Source organism: Herpailurus yagouaroundi, unplaced genomic scaffold (genome assembly GCF_014898765.1).
Source record: "Herpailurus yagouaroundi ecotype Mexico unplaced genomic scaffold, PumYag 187, whole genome shotgun sequence".
NCBI classification, from domain to species: domain Eukaryota; kingdom Metazoa; phylum Chordata; class Mammalia; order Carnivora; family Felidae; genus Herpailurus; species Herpailurus yagouaroundi.
This window is the reverse complement of record NW_024412418.1, coordinates 4,639,746-4,661,817: the sequence shown is the minus strand read 5'-3', so window position 1 is coordinate 4,661,817 and position 22,072 is coordinate 4,639,746. Positions and strand designations below refer to the sequence as shown.

The 22,072-nt window shown below is 35.4% G+C and overlaps 1 protein-coding gene and 2 pseudogenes across 1 annotated transcript; all 3 read left to right on the top strand.

The window, feature by feature from the left end:
• The first annotated feature begins 12,121 nt into the window (after positions 1-12,121).
• Positions 12,122-13,069, top strand: LOC121043814 (olfactory receptor 8J2-like). The gene has a single exon (XM_040495814.1). The coding sequence runs from the start codon at positions 12,122-12,124 to the stop codon at positions 13,067-13,069; it is 948 nt and encodes a 315-aa protein (XP_040351748.1).
• Positions 13,070-13,123: 54 nt separating this feature from the next.
• On the top strand, positions 13,124-14,281 carry LOC121043933 (olfactory receptor 8K3-like; annotated as a pseudogene).
• A 1,505-nt stretch (positions 14,282-15,786) lies between these two features.
• On the top strand, positions 15,787-20,994 carry LOC121043932 (olfactory receptor 8K3-like; annotated as a pseudogene).
• Positions 20,995-22,072: the final 1,078 nt, after the last annotated feature.

Sequence of the window (22,072 nt, the reverse complement as noted above, 5' to 3'; positions counted from 1 at the left end):
TAGATGTTTCGTGGGTATAGAGTTTCAGTTTGGAATGATGAGAATGTTCTGGAGGTAGATAACCATGATGTTTGCAAAACAGTAGGTATGTATCTAATGACACAAATATATACTTACAAATTAAAAGCTAAAATCATTAAAATGGTACATTTTATGCTATATGTCTTTTATGACAATAAGAAGAAAGTTCAACAAAATGCTTCAATTGAGGGTTTTACTCTTTTCAAGTTCTATGAATTGGGAAACGCAGTTACTTCCCAAGTCCCTTCCCTTCAAGACCAGCGTACTTTCGGTAAGCTCAGAAATTTTATAAGTGCTAAGCTCCATTGGAAATACACATATAAGTGATTTTTAAAAAGAATTCATGCGGTGTGAGAAAAATATCTGTTATTGTTTTACGTATGGCTCAGATTAGAAGGCAAACTCTCCGTAGGAATGAGTAAAGGTTTTAAAGGCTGCCCCTTGTACATCATTGCAGACAGCAACAAATAACTATTGTGCAGATGCACAGACATGATACAAAGTAAAAGAGAAGCATGCTTTTGCATATTCCTGGATTTTTTTTTCAGCAGAAAAAATGAATAGAATTATTTAGAACTACTTACAGTTGATATAAAGACCTTGTACTTAGAAGCCTGATCTTGGAACAAATGCCAAATGAGAAAAATTGCTTGGCAGAGTGACAGTCACTCTTATACAAAATGTGTTCTGAGTACAAAGAAATATGTCATTGATCTGTGATTTTGCCAAATGTCTGTGTGATAATTTTCACAAAGAAAATATATTTGAATTATGCAGTTCTAGAAAGTAGTGGCCGAGTGTAGACTGAAACAAGTTGTCACAAAAGATGTTGAAGATGGTTGAGAAGTTTCACATTATGGAAATATATGAAAAGTATAAGTTTGGATAAGTAATTTAATGTTAAGAATAGTTCAATTCACAATGATGTGAAATAAGAGTGAATTCTTGACTTCCTTCTTGCTGATTTGGATGATTTTCTTTCTTTTTGCTATCTGATTGCTGAGGTTAGGACTTCCAACACTATGTTGAATAACAGTGGTGAGAACGGAAATCTCTTCCTGTTCCCAACCTTAAGGGGAGAGCTCTCAGTTTTTCCCCATTGAGGATGATATTAGCTGTGGGTCTTTCATATATGGCCTTTATGATCTTGAGGTATGTTCCTTCTACCTTTACTTTCTTGAGGATTTTTATCAAGAAAGAGTGCTATATTTTGTCACATGCTTTTTCTGCATCTATTGAGAGAATCATGTGGTTCTTATCTTTTCTTTTATTAATATAATGCATCATATTGATTAATTTGCAGATATTGGACCAGCCTTGCATCACAGGAAGAAATCCCACTTGATCTTCGTGAATAATTCTTTTAATGTATTGTTGGATCTGATTTGCTAGTATCTTATTGAGAAATTTTGCATCCATGTTCATTGAGGAAGTTGGTTTGTAGTTCCCCTTTTCGGTGGGATATTTGTCTGCTTTAGGGATCAAGGTAACGCTGGCCTCATGAAATGAGTTTGGAAGTTTTCCTTCCATTTCTATTTTTTGGAACAGCTTCAAAAGAATAGCTGTTAACTGTTGTTTAAATGTTTGGTAGAATTCCCCTGGAAAGCCATTCAACCCTGGACTCTTGATTTTTGATTACTGATTCAATTTCTTTACTGGTTATGGATCTGTTAAAATTTTCTTTTTTAAAAAAAATTTTAATGTTTATTTATTTTTGAGAGAGACAGAGCATGAGTTGGGGAGGGGCAGAGAGAGGGAGACACAGAATCCGAAGCAGGTTCCAGGCTCTTGAGCTGTCAGCACAGAGCCTGGCAAGGGCTCGAACTCACGGACCGTGGGATCATGACCTGAGCTGAAGCCGGATACTTAACCAACTGAGCTACCCAGGCCCCCCTGTTTAAATTTTCTATTTCTTCCTGTTTCAGTTTTGGTAGTGTATATGTTTCTGTGAATATGTCCATTTCTTCCCGATTGCCCAATTTGAGGGCATATAATTGCTCATAATATTCTCTTATTATTGTTTGCATTTAGTGGCATTGGTTGTGATCTCCTTTCATTCGTGATTTGATTTATTTTGATCCTTTGCTTTTCCTTTTTGATCAGTCTGGACAGAGGTTTTATCAATTCTGTTAATTCTTTCAAAGAACCAGCTTCTGCTTTCATTGATTGATGCTACTGTTTTTTGTGTTTTGTTTTATTGCAAACATTAACTCCTACTCTAAACTTTATTAATTTCCCTTCTTCTGCTACTTTTGGGCTTTATTTGCTGTTCTTTTTTCCAGCTCTTTCAGGTGTAAGTTTAGGTTATGTATTTGATAAATTTCTTCCTTCTTTATGAAGGCTGGTTTGCTATACACTTCCTTCTTCTGACCACCTTTGCTGCATCACAGAGGTTTTGGAATGCCGTGTTTTCATTTTCATTGGCTTCCATGTACTTTTCAACCTCCACTTTAATTTCTTGGTTAATCCATTCATTCTTTAGAAAGATGTGCTTTAATCCAAGCATTCATGGTCTTTCCAATTTTTTTCTTGTGGTTGATTTTGAGTTTCATAGTGTTGTGGTCTGAATATGCAAGGTATGATCTTGATATTTTTGTGCTTGTTGGGAGCTGAATTTTTGACCCAGTATTTGATGTATTCTGCAAATGTCCATGTGCATTTGAGAAGAATGTGTATTCTGCTGCTTTAGGCTGAAATGTTCTGAATATATCTGTTAAGTCCATCCGAACCAGTGTGTCATTCAAGGCCATTGCTTCCTTATTGATATTCTGCTTAGATAATCTCTCCATTGCTGTGAGTGGGTGGTTGAAATCTCCAACTACTATGGTATTATTATCAATGAGTTTCTTTATGTTTGTGATTAACTGACTTATATATTTGGATTCTACCACATTAGGGGCATAAATCTTTACAATTGTTAGATATTCTTTGTGGACAGACTTTAATTATGATATAATGTCCTTCTTCACCTCCTGTTACAGTCTTTATTTTAAAATCTAATTTGTCTAACATAAGTAAGGTTAGGCCAGCTTTCTTTTGGTGACCATTAGTATGATAGATGGTTCTCCACCCCCCTACTTTCAATCTGGAGGTGTGTTTAAGTCTAAAATGAGTGTCTTGTGATCAGTATATAGATGGGTCTTGTTTTCTTACCTATTCTGTTACCCTATGTCTTTTGATTGGAACATTTAGTCCATTTACATTTAGAGTGAGTACTGAAAGATATAAATTTAGTGCTATTGTGTTGCCTATAGAATTGGGTTTTCTGGTGAAGTTCTCTGGTTCTTTCCAGTCTTGGTTGCTTTTGGTCTTTTTTGTTTTGTTTTGTTTTTTCTCCACTCAAAGAATCCCCCTTAAAGTTTCTTGCAGAGCTGGTCTAGCGGTCGGTCGTGAACTCCTTTAATTTTGGTTTGTCTGGGAAACTCTTTATCTCTCCTTCTATTTGGAATGACAGACTTGCTGGATAAGGAATTCTTGGCTGCATGTTTTTCCAATTCAGCATGTTGAATATATCCTGCCACGCCTTTCCCACCTGGCAAGTTTCTGTGGATAGGTCTGCTGGGAGCCTAATATGTCTTCCCTGTTTGGTTAAGGACTTTTTTTTTTTCCCTTGATGCTTTTAACATCCTTTCCTGGTCTGTGTATTTTGTGATATGCCTTGGTGATGGTTGGTTTTTGTTAAATCTAATGGGAATTCTCTGGGCTTCTTGGATTTTGATGTCTGTGTCCTTCCCCATATTAGGAAAGCTATCCACTATGATTTGCTCACAAAAACCTTCTACCTCTTTTGTTCTTTCTTCATCTTCTGGGGCTCCCATATTGGGACTTTATTCCTTTGTAAGTCACAGAGTTCTTCTCTAAGTCTGATATTGTGATCTTTTGCCTTTGTTTCCCTTTTTTTTCTGCTTCATTGTTTTCCATATTTTTATCTTCTATATTGCTGATTGACTGCTCTATTTGGCCCATCCTTGCCATCATGGCATCCCTTTGAGACTGCATCTTGGTAATAGCATTTTTAATTTCTGCCTGACTAGGTTTGTTTCTTTTATCTCCATAGAAAGGGATTCTTTGGTGTCTTATACACTTTTTTAAGACCCAGTTAGTATTCTTATTACTGTGGCTTTAAATTCTAGTTCAGACATCTTACTTATATCTGTGTTGATTAAGTCCCTGGCTGTCATTTCTTCCTGTTCTTCCCTTTGTGGTGAATTCCTTCATTTTGTTATTCTGGAGGAAGAAAAAAACTGCCAAATTCTGTGGCTAAAGTTATACAGATTGTTGTGTTAATCCTCAGATCAACTTCCTAAGTTTTCTAAATGGATTGGTGATGATCTAGCTGTATTTCAGAGATGAGAAAAGCTCAGGGTTTCCATGCTGCTGTGCCATCTAACTCCATCAAGAGATATATTTTATAAAACCACTAACCTCCCCCATTTTATGAATAAATCTAATAAAAATTATCTAAAATTTCAGTAATATGTATAAAAATTTAACAAGGCATTTAATCAATGAAAATGAATACCAAATATGTCCATGGAATGGATTTACTACTGCTATAACGAGTCCAGTGTCTTTGGATTGATCTATAATTTCAGTATAATTCCAACATAAATTTTTTTCTTCTTCCTTCTTTCACTTCCTGCTTCCTTCTTTCCTTCTATAGAATTCTGCGTCAATACCATTTTTTAAACCATTCATTCTTTTACTTCACCCTTCCATCCTCATTCTATTCTGATATTTTTTAATTAGTAGTTTATTAGGGACAATTGTATCTATTTTGATTTCATTATATTTATGCTTGTGTGCTTTATGCTATTCTCATAGTATGTAGGAGTTTTTTGTAGCCTTACTATGAAGAAAAAATTAAAATAACATCTCAGAATCTATAAACTTATATCTCTATATACATCTATGTATTTATAAAGGTGTCTGTGTGCTTTCGCTTTGCCATTATTCTGTTTCTTCTTTAAAGTAGACATAAAGTACGTAAAGTAGACATAAAATGCATAAAGTATACATATGTCTTCTTTAAAGTAGAGGTTTCTTTTATCTAAAGGGAATATTTATAAAATTTTGTTATGTAAAATCAATTCCAGTGACCCCACTTTCTCCCAATTTTCTCAATCTCCTCATATTTTCCTAGATTCCTAAAATACAATATATGCCTAACCTGTTACAAACCACTTGGCGTATGTCAGTTATAATAAAAATGCAGCTGGGGTGGAAGAAATATTTTGGTTTCTGGTAAATACTTATTACATATTTTACAAAAGGTAGAAATAGGTTATCTTATCCTCTGCGCTGTGAGCACGAGCCTGAAGCAGGGTTTAAGCCAATGAACCATGAGATGATGACCTGAGCTGAAATAAAGGTCAGACACTAAACCAACTGAGCTACCCAGGACCCCTGATTTTCTGTTTTTAATTTGATTTTATTCCTTTTGATAGTTTTGGGATCTTACTTGTTGATCATGCTAGCCATAGTCAGGATGAGGGTAGGCACAAGGCTTTTTTTTTTTTTTTTTTTTCCAAACGCAGGTCCAAACTGAGAATGGACCCAGTGTTCTACGGGAGTCCGATATTTATGTATGTTCAACCTGAGTCTAGTCACTCCTTTGACACTGATAAAGTGGTGTACAAATTTTACACCACTGTTATCCCCCTGCTGAATCCCTCGATCCATAGCTTGAGGAAAAAGATGTAAAATATGCAGGACAAAGGATGTGGAAAAAACTATGCATACCTTTCCTTAATTTATTGTACTATGGGGTTCCTATGAATTAGATTATCAACATTAAACATCATTATGTATTCTCTCAGAAGGAAAAACAAGGATAAATGAGTCAACTTATATTTAGAGATTGACTTCTATGAACCAGCATACTTCTAAGTGAACTTGCAGAAAGAGACATTCAGTGTATAATACAAATTAATTGAAATACCTGCAAAATTCTAGTGTTTTGTTAATAAGTACATAAATATATAGTTAACCAGTAACAATGAATGGCAAAATTAAGATAAAATTTACCTGTGGCAAAGCAGATAACATGATATGATCAGGGCCAGGATTAATAGAAAAATGAAAATAAAAGGAGATTCAATTTTATAAGAAAAGTCATTTATGTGGTAAAAGTAAATAAAAAATTGACTAATGTGACTATGTAAAGTCAATTGTATTCCTATTTCATATTCATTATGAAACAAAAATATGTTTTAATTTAGAAAACACATAGTTACCTTGTTAATATTTTCAGAGCACTTAAAATTAGTAGAATCCCCAGAGTTAATTAATTTTGTGAAAGTTAGGCAATTTGCAAATATATACTAATGTGACTGCACTAAAATTAAAATGTTATAAAACAAAAGATGTCATAAAGAAATTGAAGTTATTATTTTATTGCATATAAAAGGCAAAATTTATTATCAATAATACATATAAATTAAATTACACATGTATGTACTGATCCCAGGATGAAGTAAACATAACCAATCCACTTATATAAATTTTAAAGCCACATACCTGTGATAATATTATAATTTATGTATCTAAAAATATAATAAGTTCCAGAGATTTCTTTTAAAACATTGTGCCCATGATCACCAGGACTGTGGTGTGCACTTAAATATTGGTCAAGAGTGTAGATCTTATATTAAGTTTTAAGATTTTGATCACAATAAAAAGTAAATTAAAAAATTTGGAAAGAGAGAAAGAGGTCGTATAGAGTTAAGAGCTGTTGCCTCCACATGGGGTGGAGAGAATGGAAAGGGAGACAATGGATTAGTACATATTCAAGGTATATGTAATTAAAGTATTACTTTAAAATAATGAATTATAGGGACGCCTGGTTGGCTCAGTCAGCTAAGCATCTGACTCTCTATTTTGGCTCAGGTCATGATCTCATGTTTGGTAGGTTTGAGCCCCTACGTGGGCTCTACACTGACAGCACAGAGCCTGCTTGATATTCTCTCTTTTTTTCTCTCTCTCTCTGCCCCTCCCCTGCCCATGTTCTCCTTCTCAAAATAAATAAATAAAATAAAATAAATTAAATTAAAATAAAATAAAATAATGAATCATATAAGAAAAATACTATCATTTAAGGTGAAGAATGGAACTATGGTGTCTATAATATAATTTCTTGTACATATATAAGTTTGTGTATGTATATGTATGTAGATGTGTGTATTTATGTTTCTTACAAGTACCTTGAAAGGAAATTTTATGATTCAGAATGGTCCTGTCTTAGAATTTTATCTGCTTGACCAAAGTATGTTTATATATTGTACTCACAACTTAGGAAATGGACAATACCTCTTGTGTAATAAATACTAAGTGTGATTGACAGATCAAACTATAATATAATGCATTAGTAACAATGCAACATGTAAAAGTAAACAATTTTTATATTTTACAACAATGTGGGAATGCTAAATAGATGGGGAGGTTGGCAGAGCTGATGAGGGAGTGAAAGCATCATTAACTGAGCAGGGTACAGACTCTCTGTGGTCACATGACAGACAATTGACAAATGTCATTAGAGAGGAAGCACACAGCCCTCTTGTGGGTACTTGGACTCTGTAAAGACCCTCAAAGGTTGAAATTCATTATCATGAATAACTTCAGATGTATAAAAATCTTTGTTGTTTCCTCTTTATGGTCCAGAATTTGTCTGTTACTTCAATAACTGTAGAGCCTAGAATATGCCAGGGTGAAGAAGGATCAGTGCGTCCTGCCCTAAAGTAGCGAATATTCTAGAGAATGATCTGCAATTTGCAACTGTTTCTTCACCAAAGTGAAAATCACATTAGAGTATGCCACTAAAACAAACAAACAAACAAAACAAACAAAAAACAAAAAAAACCCCAAACACCCTCATACTTTATTTCAGAATTCTAAGATGGATCTTATATTCACTCATTCACCTATTCATGATTCACTCCATCAGGGAGTAAGTCAGCAACACCTACTCTTTCCTGGGTATTATTTTAGAAGCTATTAATACAAAGGCAAATTATTTAGATATACCCTTTTCACTTAAAAGCTTACAGACTAGAAAATCCCACACAAACAGTAAAATAAAAATGTTACCAATATTTGACTACAGTATCTTACATGCATGAGGAGAGATCACAAGATTACATGAAAAATGAAGTTTCCATCAGTTATTTTTAATCAAAAACCAGCAGTAGGATCAGGTATATGATGGGGTGCCTTATAAAGTTCAATAAAACAATTGATATTCAGTCTTTGCAATGATGCACGTTTTGAATGCATGCTGTTTATCATCTGGTTTTATGGCAAATACATCAGGGTTGTTCCTGACACCAGAATGGAGGCTTTGCACTCTGTTCCATTCTGAACATTCACAGTAAAATGCAACACTAGGGCCAGAATCCTGTGCTTTCTAACTGTTGGATTTTCTCCACCCCACAGCCAACAGCCATACTTCCAACCAATATAGGGGACAATTCAAAACAAATAAACACACCAAGGGTGGAATCATTGCATGTGATTGTTAATCAGTATGATAACCCACCTGTGTTCCTAGGCTAACCCCACATTTTCACTCTGAGGGTGCAATTGTTGTGTGGAGCCTTGGGTACTTGCTCTTTCTTTCCCTGAAGAGTCACTTCACTTGGGAATTCCTGTGTTCAAGCGTGGGGACTGGAGCCATAAACGAGCTTATTTACTGTACGGGCCTTCAGGGACTTCAGACACTTGTAACACTCTTCAAAGCACCTCCTAGGGAACCTTAGAAGTGGGTCTCAGCAGATCTCTGCACACAGGTAGGTTCAGCCTAACAATTTACGTAGTGCTCACTCTGAATGTGAAGACCAAGTATCTTGGGAGCTTTACTGATTCCAATCAGACCCGGGACTGAAGTGATACCTGCTCTACTCTCTTTTCCTGAAGACTCTAATCTCTGCCTACTGATGGCCAAGTGGAAGGAACAGGGAAATGACTCAAACAATGGTATCCAGAATCTCTGTTGATAAATTGGACCGTGTGAGCATTTGTACAGAATAAACAGTAGTCATTATGAGGACTGTATTTCACCTTAGGTTACAGAGGAGTGCTTTCTGCCTTACAACTGGTAGAATTAATGTACTATAAGGAACTCTACACCACTTAGGAAACTTCTTAAGTGTCTTTGAAAGATAATTTTTTTCCCCTCTGAGAAAGACCTCCTACATTGCTTAGCATCAAGAAACACAAGTTTGTCCCCTTCATGATTTTCACATCTCCCAGGGTGACAAACCCCATGAAGGAAAGATTCCCTAATGTCAACAGGCATTACTGATGTTGTTACCGATGTTGTTACTGAGCCCTGAGAGCTCATAAGAAGACATGGTGTGTCCCTAACATGGTCCATGTTTAAATAATTTTAAGACAAATTTGTATAGTGAGAAAACAACGGAATATATTCCGAAATCACTTCAGTAGCTATTTAAAAACTAATACGGAATAATGTTTCTCAGCCCAATTTTACCATAAAGTGATGAACATCAAGTATATTTTGAAAGCTTTATTTTTTTCCCTGAGAATTTATTGTTTGGATAAAACTATAAAATATCTCTTTTCAGAAACATACTTGAAAAGAACTGTATGTAAAAATCAAAATAACTTTTATTGTGGCATGTACTTACCAAAATAAAAAGCAACCCTAGCTTTGCCATTAGTTAATATTTCAGTAGAAAATAAAATTAATAGGTAAAGGTATATGCAAATAAATCCTTTTCAAAAGCTGATTGCACAGGTTCATAGTACCCAATCTGTAATTCCTGTTGTTGATTTTTTTTTTACTTTTGTAAAATAAGGATATATTTATTGAGTATATTATATTTCAGACTGAAACATTAACTGAAATACTTTATTCAGAAAATGACTTTTTCTAAAGTGAGCCTTGCTACAATGATTTTTTAAATCATAAACTTACCTGTGAATTTCTTTTTGAATTCAATGGTAGGAGAAAAGAGATATGGGATATCTAGTGCAACAGAGTTGGATAAGCTCATCGGACATATATTTGATATATGATAAAATTAACACCACAGTATTAAAAGAGAATCCGTTTGTGGGAGAACACAACCTGATTTGTTTGTTAAATATATAGCTAGATTGCACATGTCCCAGTTGTTTGGATATGCAAGATTATAATTCATTTGCTATTCCTAATCCTATTTCAACTATGAACTCCCCAGTGAGGCTGAATGAGTTACTGGGATGCAAACATGAATCCACATCAGAAACTTGTTCAAAACAGGGATTCCTGGGTGGCTCAGTTGGTTGGACATCTAACTCTTGATTTTGACTCAGGTCATGATCTTAAGGTTCATGATTTCGAATTCTGCATCAGGCAGTTACTGATGGCATACAGCCTGCTTGGGATTCTCTCTCTCCCTCTCAGTGTCCCTCTCCCAATCGTGCTCTCTAAAAAAGAAAAAAAAAGAAAGAAGAAAGAAAGAAAGAAAGAAAGAAAGAAAGAAAGGGAAGGGAAGGAAAGGAAAAGAGAAGAGAAGAGAAGAGAAGAGAAGAGAAGAGAAGAGAAGAAAAGAAAAGAAAAGAAAAGAAAAAAGAAAAGAAAAAAAAGAAATAAAATTGTTCAAAACATGCTAATAACAATAAATGTGGTACCAATTACTTTTCATTCTTTGTTATCAGGCTCTGTACTATCTCATGTTTGTGTATTACCCCGTAGTTTCACACAACACAAGCATATAAACACTTGATAAAAATCACACAGCTAGTAATTGGTGGGCTAATATCCAACCAATGAAGTAACCAAAAAAGCAAATAAAACACGTAAAGCAAAACTCTAAAATCACAACATTAATCAACATTCTACACAGACTCTTTGCATGACTTAATCTCATTGAGCTTCAAGTATCTCATCAGACATAGAATTAATTACATCCATCTGGTAGGACACTCCTGCAGAATAATGAGATCATTATTTTGAAATGGGTAGCATAGCTCTGGGCTCAGAGCATACTACATATTGAATAATGTTAACACACCTCTCCACACATTTCTCTGTACAGGTAAAACAAAGTGATAAACGTTGAGCAAATAAAATCTATAAGTAATATTTTAAGACATCAAAACAGGTTTTAAAAAATTCAGAGGAAAGTGGTATAAGCTAGAAAAAAAGAAATGGCAGTCAGAACACAATATATTAGAGAAGCGTCTGAGCAGATAGTAGTCAGAGTGATAGAAAGGACTAGTTTATTTGGCAGAAGAAAGAAAATGTGATTAAGTTCAAAAATCAGTTTCTGAATGACACCAAGAAGGAACACTACTGAGGTGCAGTGTGTTGGTGAGTTGCAGCGTGGTGTGGTAGAAACTGATAAGGAAAATCCCAGCTGACTCAAAATTTTTCCCACAGAAATATTGACATTCCCAAGAATGATGATCAGGAATGGGCTGAAAAGAAAGCCAGTGGCAGCTAAGGAAAAAATAACTGAAAGTCACTGAAAGTGATCCTGGCTCATCAACTTTTTTTGTTTGTGTATTTATGTACTTTGAGACAGAGAGAAAGGGAGGGAGGTAGAGAGAGTGAGAGAATCCCAAACAGGCTCTGGGCTATCAGCGCAAAGCTCCATGCGGGACTCGATCTCACACACGGTAAGGTCATGACTTGAGCCGAAATCAGGAATTGGGCACTTAACCGACTGAGCCACCCAGATGCCTAACTTCTTCTATGTACCTATCTTTTATCATTGAAAACATACAAAAAAACATGTGTGTGCATGTTTAAATATTTATATGCATGCAATATGATAATTAATGTTTAAATATGCATATAAATATTCATACATATGATATAGTAGATTAATGTATACTTAGCTAAATTAAATTATATCCAACATGGAATGGGAAAAAATGAATAGCCTGGTACAACAGTTTTAACAATCTGAAATTGGTTACTGGAGAGTTTGTATTTCTGAATTTTGTTCAAACATTGCGAGAAATACAATTAAAATTTAACACTTTTGATTACTAACAAAAATGATCTAATTTAAATGAAATAGTTTACAATAAATTTTACCATCTATTAATCCACTTCCATTTTATCCATTAAAAGATGAAAGCCACCGAATACATGGCCTCAGGGAATCTCACCCCGGTGACTGATTTCATTCTCATGGGAGTCTCAGACCGCCCAGAGCTCCAGATTCCATTCTTCTTTGTTTTCCTGGTGATCTATGGGCTGACCGTGGCAGGGAACCTGGGCATCATCACCCTCACCAGTGTTGACTCTCAGCTTCAAACCCCCATGTACTTCTTCCTCAAGCACTTGGCTATCATCAATCTTGGCGATTCTACTGTCATTGCCCCGAAAATGCTGGTTAACTTCTTGGTTTCAATGAAGACCATATCCTACTATGGATGTGCAGCCCAGCTGGGTGGGTTCTTAGTCTTTATTGTGGCTGAGACTTTCATGCTAGCTGTAATGGCCTATGACCGCTACGTGGCTATTTGCTATCCCCTGCTCTACATGGTGATGGTATCTCCACAGATCTGTCTGCTGCTGGTATCCCTCACATACCTCTACAGTCTGACCACAGCACTGACTGTCACCTCCTGTGTGTTCTCTGTGTCATACTGCTCTTCTAACGTAATCAACCATTTTTACTGTGATAATGTCCCCTTGTTGGCATTGTCCTGTTCCAATACCCATATTCCAGAAACAGTAGTGTTTACCTCTGCAGGGACCAATTTGCTTTTCTCTATGATTATTGTTCTAATATCCTACTTCAACATCATCCTTGCCATTTTGAGGATACGTTCCTCAGAGGGTCGACAAAAAGCCTTTTCCACCTGTGCCTCCCACATGATGGCTGTCACTGTGTTCTACGGGACCCTTCTCTTCATGTATTTGCAACCAAGGAGCAACCACTCATTGGACACTGATAAAATGGCCTCTGTCTTCTACACCCTGGTGATACCAATGCTGAATCCCCTCATTTACAGCCTAAGGAACAAGGATGTGAAGGATGCATTGAAGAGATTCCTAAATAAACCATACCAGTCTTTCAAATTCATGTAAATAAGAATTACAATTGTCTCTATTTGAGGGTTTTCATTTTCTCCTGAAAAGCTAATGTCTGCTAAGTGCCAAGGAAGTAATAGTTTAAAACTCCATAAATTTCGATGGGAAAATCGTAACCAATATCTATTCCAACCTCAAATAACCAACTTTTCCTAATACAAATATGTATTAGTTACCAAAAAAAGTACACATATTTAAGTTGTAAACAGTGATTTCAACACATTTTATAGTGCAACATAAGTTGGCTACTGGGTTTTAATAATTTCTTTTCAAGAGAACTCAAAACTCTATGAGCTACAGACTCCATTATTTGGACCACTCCTCACTGTTTATGTGATCGCAGTAGTGAATAACATGGGTTTGATCATCCCCACCAAGATAGACTCTAGGCTATAAACACCCATGTACTTCTTCCTCAGACACCTGGCTTTCACTGATCTTGGTTATTCAACAGCTGTGGGACCCAAAATGCTGGTAAATTTTGCTGTAGATCAACATACAATCTCCTTTAATGGGTGTGCCACCCAACTCACTTTTTTCAGTATTTTTATCATTAGTGAAATTTTCATTCTGTCGGCAATGGCCTGTGACTGCTATGTGGCCATCTGTAACCCTCTGCTCTACACAGCTGTTATGTCACAAAAATTATGTCACGTGTCGGTGGCAATACCTTACCTCTATAGTGTCTCTTTGTCTTTGCTGACCATCATGAAAATGTTCCTTTCATCATTTGATGACTGTAATGTCATCAGGCATTTCCACTGGGACAGTCTACCATTGATAGCTTTGTTCTGCTCAGGCACCCATGAAAGTAGATTGATAATTCTGATCTTTTCTGCTTTTAATATGGTGTCATCTCTTCTCATAGTCCTTGTGTCCTACATTCTAATCTCTGTTGCCATCTTCAGGATGAACTCTGCAGAAGGCAGGCACAAGGCTTTCTCCACCTGTGGATCCCATCTGGCAGTGATTGCCTTATTCTGTGGCACTGTATTCTTTATGTATGTGCAGCCGAAATCTACTCATTCCTTTGATACTGATAATATGGCCTCCTTATTTTACACATTGGTTATACCCATGCTGAATCTGATGATCTACAGCTTGAGGAACATAAAGGTGAAAAATTCCCTACAAAGTACTTGGAGAAAGTGTGCAAACATAGACATACCTCAGATATATTGCGGGTTTGGTTCCAGTCCACCACAATGAAGCAAATTTCACAGTAAACCAAATTAAATGAAATTTTGGTTGTCCAATACGTGTAAAAGTTATGTTGACACTGTATTATAGTCTGTTAAGTGTTCTTTAGCATTAGAGGTAGTCATACAATGTGTATATTTTAATTAAAACAACACTATTGCTTAAAAATGCTGTCATCTGAGCATTCAGAGTAATAATATTTAGCTCACAGAGGGTCTTGCCTCCATCTTGATGGCTGCTTAGTGGTCAGGGTGGTGGTTTCCGAAGGTTAGGGTGACTGTGGTATTTTCTGTTTTTTTTTTTTTTATTAAAAAAATGTTAAATGTTTATTTATTTTTGAAAGAGAGAGAGACAGAGCACAAGCAGGGAGAGACAGAGAGAGAGGGAGACACAGAATCCAAAACAGGCTCCAGGCTCTGAGCTGTCAGCACAGAGCCTGACGCAGGGCTCGAACTCTGAACAGAAAGATCATGACCTGAGCTGAGGTTGGACGCCCAACCACCTAAGCTACCTAGGTACCCAACTGTGGTAATTTCTTAAAATAAATCAACGATGAAGTTTGTTGCATTTATTAACTCTTCCTTTCATGAATAATTTCTCTATAGCATGTGATGCTGTTTGATAGAACTTACCCACAGTGGAACTTTTTTTCAAAATGGAGTCAATCTTCTCGAACCCTGCTGCTGCTCTATCACCCATGTATATGTAATATTCTAAATCCATATTCTAAATCCACTGTTGTCAGTTCAACAACCTCACAACATCTTCACCAGGAGTAAATTCCATGTGAAGAAATCACTTTCTTGGTTCGTGCATAAGAAGCAATTCTTCATCCATTAAAGTTTTATCATGATATTTAAGCCATTCATTCACATATTTAGTCTCCACTTCTGATTCTAGTTCTCTTGCTGTTTCTACCACATCTGAAATTACTTCTTCCACTGAAGAATTGAGCTTCCAATTTGTTTAAAACATACACAGACCCATACACACACATATAATAAATATATGATGCTAAGTATAATCAAGTGAAGCAGAATAAAAGAAGGATGCCTGTGTTTTATTTAAAATTCACAGTAAGATATGCTAACAGTAAATGATGTATTATCCAATGTATACTATAACTAACATTCTGTAACCTGTACTATTGCTTGAAGGGATGGGCAGATTTCTATTAAAATATGATTAGTGAACATGTGCATGCTTAACAAAGTATAAATAAAAGCACTGTTATTTTTAAGTTGCGTAATTGTGTACAATACGAATTCAAAAGAACTTCAAGGTGAAACATTAAAAATAACAACTAAATTTTGCAAGGTTGGTATATATAAGGTCTCCATATAGGAGATCAATTTTTTTGCTAGAAACTAGCAAAAGACTTGTAAAAATGAAATTTTATACTATTAATTACACCTGAAAAGAAAATCTGTATCCAAGGAAAAATCTATAAACAATTTGCATGATTTGTTGTCAGAAACTACAAAGACATTACTGAGTTATTAAAGAAAGCATAGATGTCGGAGTATGTCATGTCCTTTGGTTGGAAGAAGTAAATGCTGTGATGAGATCAGTTCTCCCTAAATTATCCTATAGATGTAACACAGTAACAATCCAATCCCAGTTGGTATTTAAATATTTAAGTTAATATCAAAATGTATACGGAAATGCAAAAGCTTTAATAACCAGGGTAATACCCAAGAAGAAGAATTTAATGATGGGTATAAATTCCTTTAACAAAACTAGACTATTTTTTAATGTTTATATATTTGTTTTGAAAGAGAGAGATAGACAGTGAACCCATGTGCACGAGTTGGAGAGGGGCAGAGAGAGAGGATCCCAAGCAGGCTCCCTGCTGTTAGTGCAGAGGTGGACACAGGGCTTCTTCTCACCAGCAGAACCATGAGATTATGACCTGAGCTGAAATAAGGAGTCAGCTGTTTAACAGACTGAGCCACCCAGGTGCCCCAAAACCACAACGTTTCTTGAACAAAAGGAAAATATCTCCATGAGTTGGAATAAGCAAAGAAAGCCAGGGAGGTGAAAAATGAATGGACGTAATATCAGGTGAAAGACACTAGGCTCTCCCAAAATCACACTGGCATATGCAAATATAAATGAGATTGAACTGTACTCATTTGGCGCTTTATATAAGTGACCCATTTTGGTTTAGAATGCTTGATACAGTTGAGGAGTACTGCATGTAGGCAAGAATGCAAGGCTGATTTCACACGTGAAAGCCCGTTACCTAAATCCATAAATCAACATTCTTATTAGTTAAAAGAAAACAAATAGGTTTATGATAAAATTCAACAGCAACTTGTAATAAACTGACAAGCTGAGTAGAATAGAAAAAATCAGTGTTATAAATGATATCTATAAAAATCTTACATATGGGGGAATAAATAGATTGAACACAGAGGTATTGAAGTTAGCGAAAATACTTGTACAGTATTATAATCATGGACACATATTACTGCATTTAAAAACATACAGAAAACTTGTAAAATGGAAACATTGAACACTTACCTTCTGAAATTGACCCTAAGACTAAGAGGCCCGGACTCATCATATATATTAAACATGTATTGGACATTATAGCTGGTTCACCATAATAGGAAATAAAAAGTATAAAGATAGGAAACCACATACTGTCATTAAAAAAAAATTGGGGGTAAATGTTATGATTAACTACATAGAAAAAAATCTATAAATAATTTATTAAAAATAATAAGTGAATTTAGTAAATTTTCTGGATACAAAACAAATTTAGAAAAATCAACTTTATTTCTACATCCCACCCATAACAATTAGAAAATAAAATTGAAGGAGCGATAATGTTTATAAAACAAATGAAATAAATCCTTAATTTATTAAAATCTAATACAAATATATGAGTTGTCATTAATAATATGTATAAAAATTTAACTTGGAATAATCAATGAAAATTTAAACCAACTATGTCCATGGAATAGAAGACTTACTATTGTAACAATGTCCAATATCTTTAGATTGATCTATAGTTTCAATATAATTCCAACATACCTTATTTTCCTCCTCCTTCTTTCCCTTCCTGATTTCTTCCTTCTTCTGTAGAATTCTGCAATGATACATTTTTTTAAACCATTTATTCTTTTACTTTAGCCTGCCATCCTCATTTTATTCTGATGTTTTTAATCAGTAGTTTATTAGGGATATTTATATATTTTTTTATTTCATTATACTTATGCTTGTGCATGTTATAGGCTATTCTCATAGTATGTAGTTCTTTGTGGCCTTAATGTGAAGAAAAACTTAAAATATCATTACAGAATCTAAAACCTGTATCTATATATACATCTATCTATCTATAAGCTTGTCTGCGTCATTTACCTTGACAGTAGTCTGTTGAATAATATAGTAAGCATAAGACACTTTTTTTTCTTTAAAAAAATATTATCCCTTTATCCAAAGGGAATTTGTATAGAATTTTGTTATATAAAACCAATTCTAGTAACCTCACTTTCTCCCAGTTTGCTCAATCTCCTCGTATTTTTCCTAGATTCATACAATCAATATAAGTCTGATGTGTTACAAACAACTTGGTGTATGTCAGTTGTAACGAAAATGCACGTAGGGAGGAGTAAATGTTTTGGTTTTAGGTAAATTTTTATTACATATTGTATGTAAAGTAGAAACAACTTATCCAAAAGAACAGCACAGTGATGGTCCAATCTTAGTCATGGAGTTGGGACGTGGCAGGGTGAGGGGACTGGGGACAATTAGCTGGATAACATACTACTTGACTTGATAACAAACTATTCATCATCATAACCCTGAACAGAAGTTAAGCTGCACAAAAAGAATTTATATGTGCATATTTAGAGATAATCTGTTTCAGACAACTATCGCCTCTAAAAAAAAAAACACGCAAAAAACCCCACTATGTATATGATATTTGAAAGCTATTTCCAGGTACCATAAACCCATTGAACCAATTCTCATTTCATTTGTCTTTCCCAGCAGTCTTGCAAAAAAAAAAAAAAAATGATTTTGCTGATATGGAAACAGGGAGTAAGATAATTTATATCATTTGCTCAAAGTATTCCTTTGCGTATACCACCATTTTAAGTATAGCAGAGACCCCATCTACTTATGTATATTTCTTGGGATAATTCTCTAAATAAAGTCAAATAATCTCTACTATGATTTGTTAAAGTTTCCTACTTACATACTCTGTCATATGTCAGTCAAGTGTATTAATTGTTTCATCCTGTACCACGTGTAGGCGTAAGGGGTCTAACAGAACTATGCTTTACAACAGTGGTTTTAGATGTTTCCACAGATCATTGGCACTGAGGTTTTAAATTTTTTGTACATAACATATATTAATCATGTGAATGTAATTTGGTAAATGTAATTATGTAATCACCATTGTACAAACAACAAACAGAAAAATTTGATAACCACCTATACATCTATGGTTTTTACCATTTTTTAAAATGTTTAATGCCTTGGGGCGCCTGGGTGGCGCAGTCGGTTAAGCATCCGACTTCAGCCAGGTCACGATTTCGCGGTCCGTGAGTTCGAGCCCCGTGTCGGGCTCTGGGCTGATGGCTCAGAGCCTGGAGCCTGTTTCCGATTCTGTGTCTCCCTCTCTCTCTGCCCCTCCCCCGTTCATGCTCTGTCTCTCTCTGTCCCAAAAATAAATAAACGTTGAAAAAAAAATTAAAAAAATAAAATAAAATAAAATAAAATGTTTGATGCCTCTATCTATCTATCTATCTTTCTATCCACTTAATCATCTATCTACCTATCATCTATCCATCTATCTATCTGTCTATGCAGTTTTTCAGCCTTGGCCCCTTGAGTTGTTTAATTCTTTGTCAGGTAGGAGACAGCCCTAATACAGTAGGATTATTAGCAGCATCACTGGACGCTGCCCATAATATGCCAGTAGCATGCCTCCTCAAGTTATGACAACCAAAATTCCTCACAACAGTGTCAACTGTTCTTTGGAAGACAAATATCCCAGTGTAATACTGCTGAAACACTGATCTATCTCTATCTCTGGCCCAATCTTCCATTCTTCCTTACTTTCTTTCTCTCTCTCTCTCTCTCTCTCTCTCTCTCTGTGTGTCTCTTTATAACAATATAAATTATTATATATGTTTTGTTGTGGGTTGGGGGTTTATTTTAAAATATCCTGAATTTGAAATTTGGATTTATCTTATTTATATTAGTTTTCTATGCTACAACACTAACACACGGATGATATAACAAGGAAGCTGTTTATTATGCAGATTATCTATTCGGAATAGGTTTTCCGATAAACCTAGATTAAAAAAACATTGGGGTACCTGGGTGGCTCAGTCGGTTAAGCATCTGACTCTTGATTTTGGCTCAGGTCACGATCTCCCCGTCTGCGAGTTCGAGCCCCAGGTCGGGCTCTGTGCTGACAGCTCAGGGCCTGGAGCCTGCTTAGGATTCTGTGTCTCCCTCTCTCTCTGCATCTCCCCCACTCAAATTTTGTTTCTCTCTGTCTCTCAAAATTAATAATTAATAAAAACATTAAAAAAAAACACAAACAGTGCTGAACAAATTCATTCTCATGGGAATCACAAACCATCCTGAGCCGCAGCCTCCATTGTTTGGGCTCTTCCTCATCTACCCAGTCTCAGTGATGGGCAATCGGGTATGATCATCCTCACAACGATGGACTCTAGGCTGTAAACACTCATGTACTTCTTCCTCAAACACTTGGCTCTCATTGATCTGAGTTATTCAACAATTTTAGGACCAAAAGTGTTAATAAGTTTTATCATGGAAGCAAACACAATCTCTGATTATTTATGCACCACACTGGTAGCTTTCTACAGTATCCTCATTGTTAGTGAAATTTTCATTCTATTGGCTACGCCCTATGGTAGCTACATGGCCATGTGGCCATCTGTAACCCTCTGCCCTATCCAGTCCTCATGTCACAAAGGGTGTGTCAGGTCCTGGTGACCATCCCCTATCTCTACAGCACATTTGTTTCTCTTCTATTTACTATAAACATTTTTAGTTTATCCTTTTGCGACTATAGTATCATCAATCATTTCTACTGTGACAGTCCTTTCTTGTTATCTTTCCTCGCTCAAATAGGCATGATTGAGTTGATGATTTTGATTTTGTCAGTTCTTATTTATTTTTATTTTTTTAAATGTCTACTTAATTATTTTAAGAGAAAGAGCAAGCAAGGGAGGGGCGGAGAGAGGGAGAGAGAGAATCCCAAGCAGGCTCTGTGTGAACAACCTGATGCAGGGCTTGATCCCATGAACTGTGAGATCATGACGGCGAGATACCTTGGACCGTGAAATCAAGAGTTGATGCCTAAGCGACTGAGCCACCCCGGCACCTTGACTTTCTCCATTTTTAATTTGATTTTAGTCCTTTTGATAGTTCTCGCATCTTACCTGTTGAGTCTGCTACACATGGTCAGGACGGACTCAGCTGTGGGCAGGCACAAGACTTTTTGCACCTGTGGGTCCCACCTGACAGTGGGCACGGAGTCTTATGGGACTTTAATATTTATGTATGTGGAACCTAAGCCCAGTCATTCCTTTGACACTGATAAAGTGGCGCATATATTTTACACCTTCGTTATCCCCATGCTGAATCCCTTGATCTATAGCTTGAGGAACAAAGATGTAAACTATGCAGGACAAAGGATGTGGAAAAAAACTATGCATACCTTCCCTTAATTTATTGCACTGTGTGGTTCCTATGAATAAGATTATAAACATTAAACATTGTTATGTGTTCCTTCAGAGGGAAAAGCAAGGATAAATGAGTCAACGTATATTTAGAGATTGACCTCTATGTATAAGTCATACTTCTAAGTGCACTTGCAGGAAAAGACATTCAGTATACAATATAAATTAAATACCTTCGAAATTTCAGTGTTTTGTTAATAAGTACATAAGTATATAGTTAACCAATAACAAGCTACGTATGAATGACAAAGTGCAGATAAAATTTACCTGTGGCAAAGCAGATAATGTGATATGATCAGGGCCAAGATTAATAGAAAAATGAAGGGGTATAAAAGAAGACTCAATTTAATAAGAAAAGGCATTTTTGTGATAAAAGTAAATAAAATGACTGTGACTATGTAAAGTCAATTGTATTCCTATTTAATATTTATTATGAACAGCAAATATGTTTTAATTTAGGAAAACACATAGTTACATTGCTAATATTTTCAGAGCATTAAAAATTACTCCCCAGAATTAATTAATTTTGTTCAAGTTAGGCAATTTGCAAACACAACTAATGTGACACTACCAAATTTAAAATGGTATAAAAGATGTCATAAAGAAATTGAAAAGGTATTATTTTATTTCATGTAATAGACAAAATTTATTATCAATAATACATACAAATTAAATTACATGTGTATGTACCAATCACAATGAGGGAAACATCTTGAATTCACTTACGTAAATTGTAAAACCATATAGCTGGCGATACTATGTATAATTTATGTATTCAAAACTATAACAGAAAATACATTCTTTATTTTGCAAAAGACAATATGGATGAATCTTGAAGACATTATACTAAGTGAAATAAGCCAGTCACAGTACTGCATGAGGCCATCTATGTGAGGTATAGAAATAATTAATTACATAGAATCAGAGAGTGGAATGGTGGCCGTCAGGGACTGGAGGAAGGAAGAAATAGTTGATAAGCAACAGGTATCAAGTTTCAGTTATGCAAGATGATTAAGTTCTAGAGATTTGTTGTAAAACATTGCGCCTATGATCACCATGACTGTGT

What these genes read in the sequence shown, in the direction of transcription:
- LOC121043814 (XM_040495814.1), top strand. Translation starts at nt 12,122, where the DNA reads ATGGCCTCAGGGAATCTCACCCCGGTGACTGATTTCATTCTCATGGGA.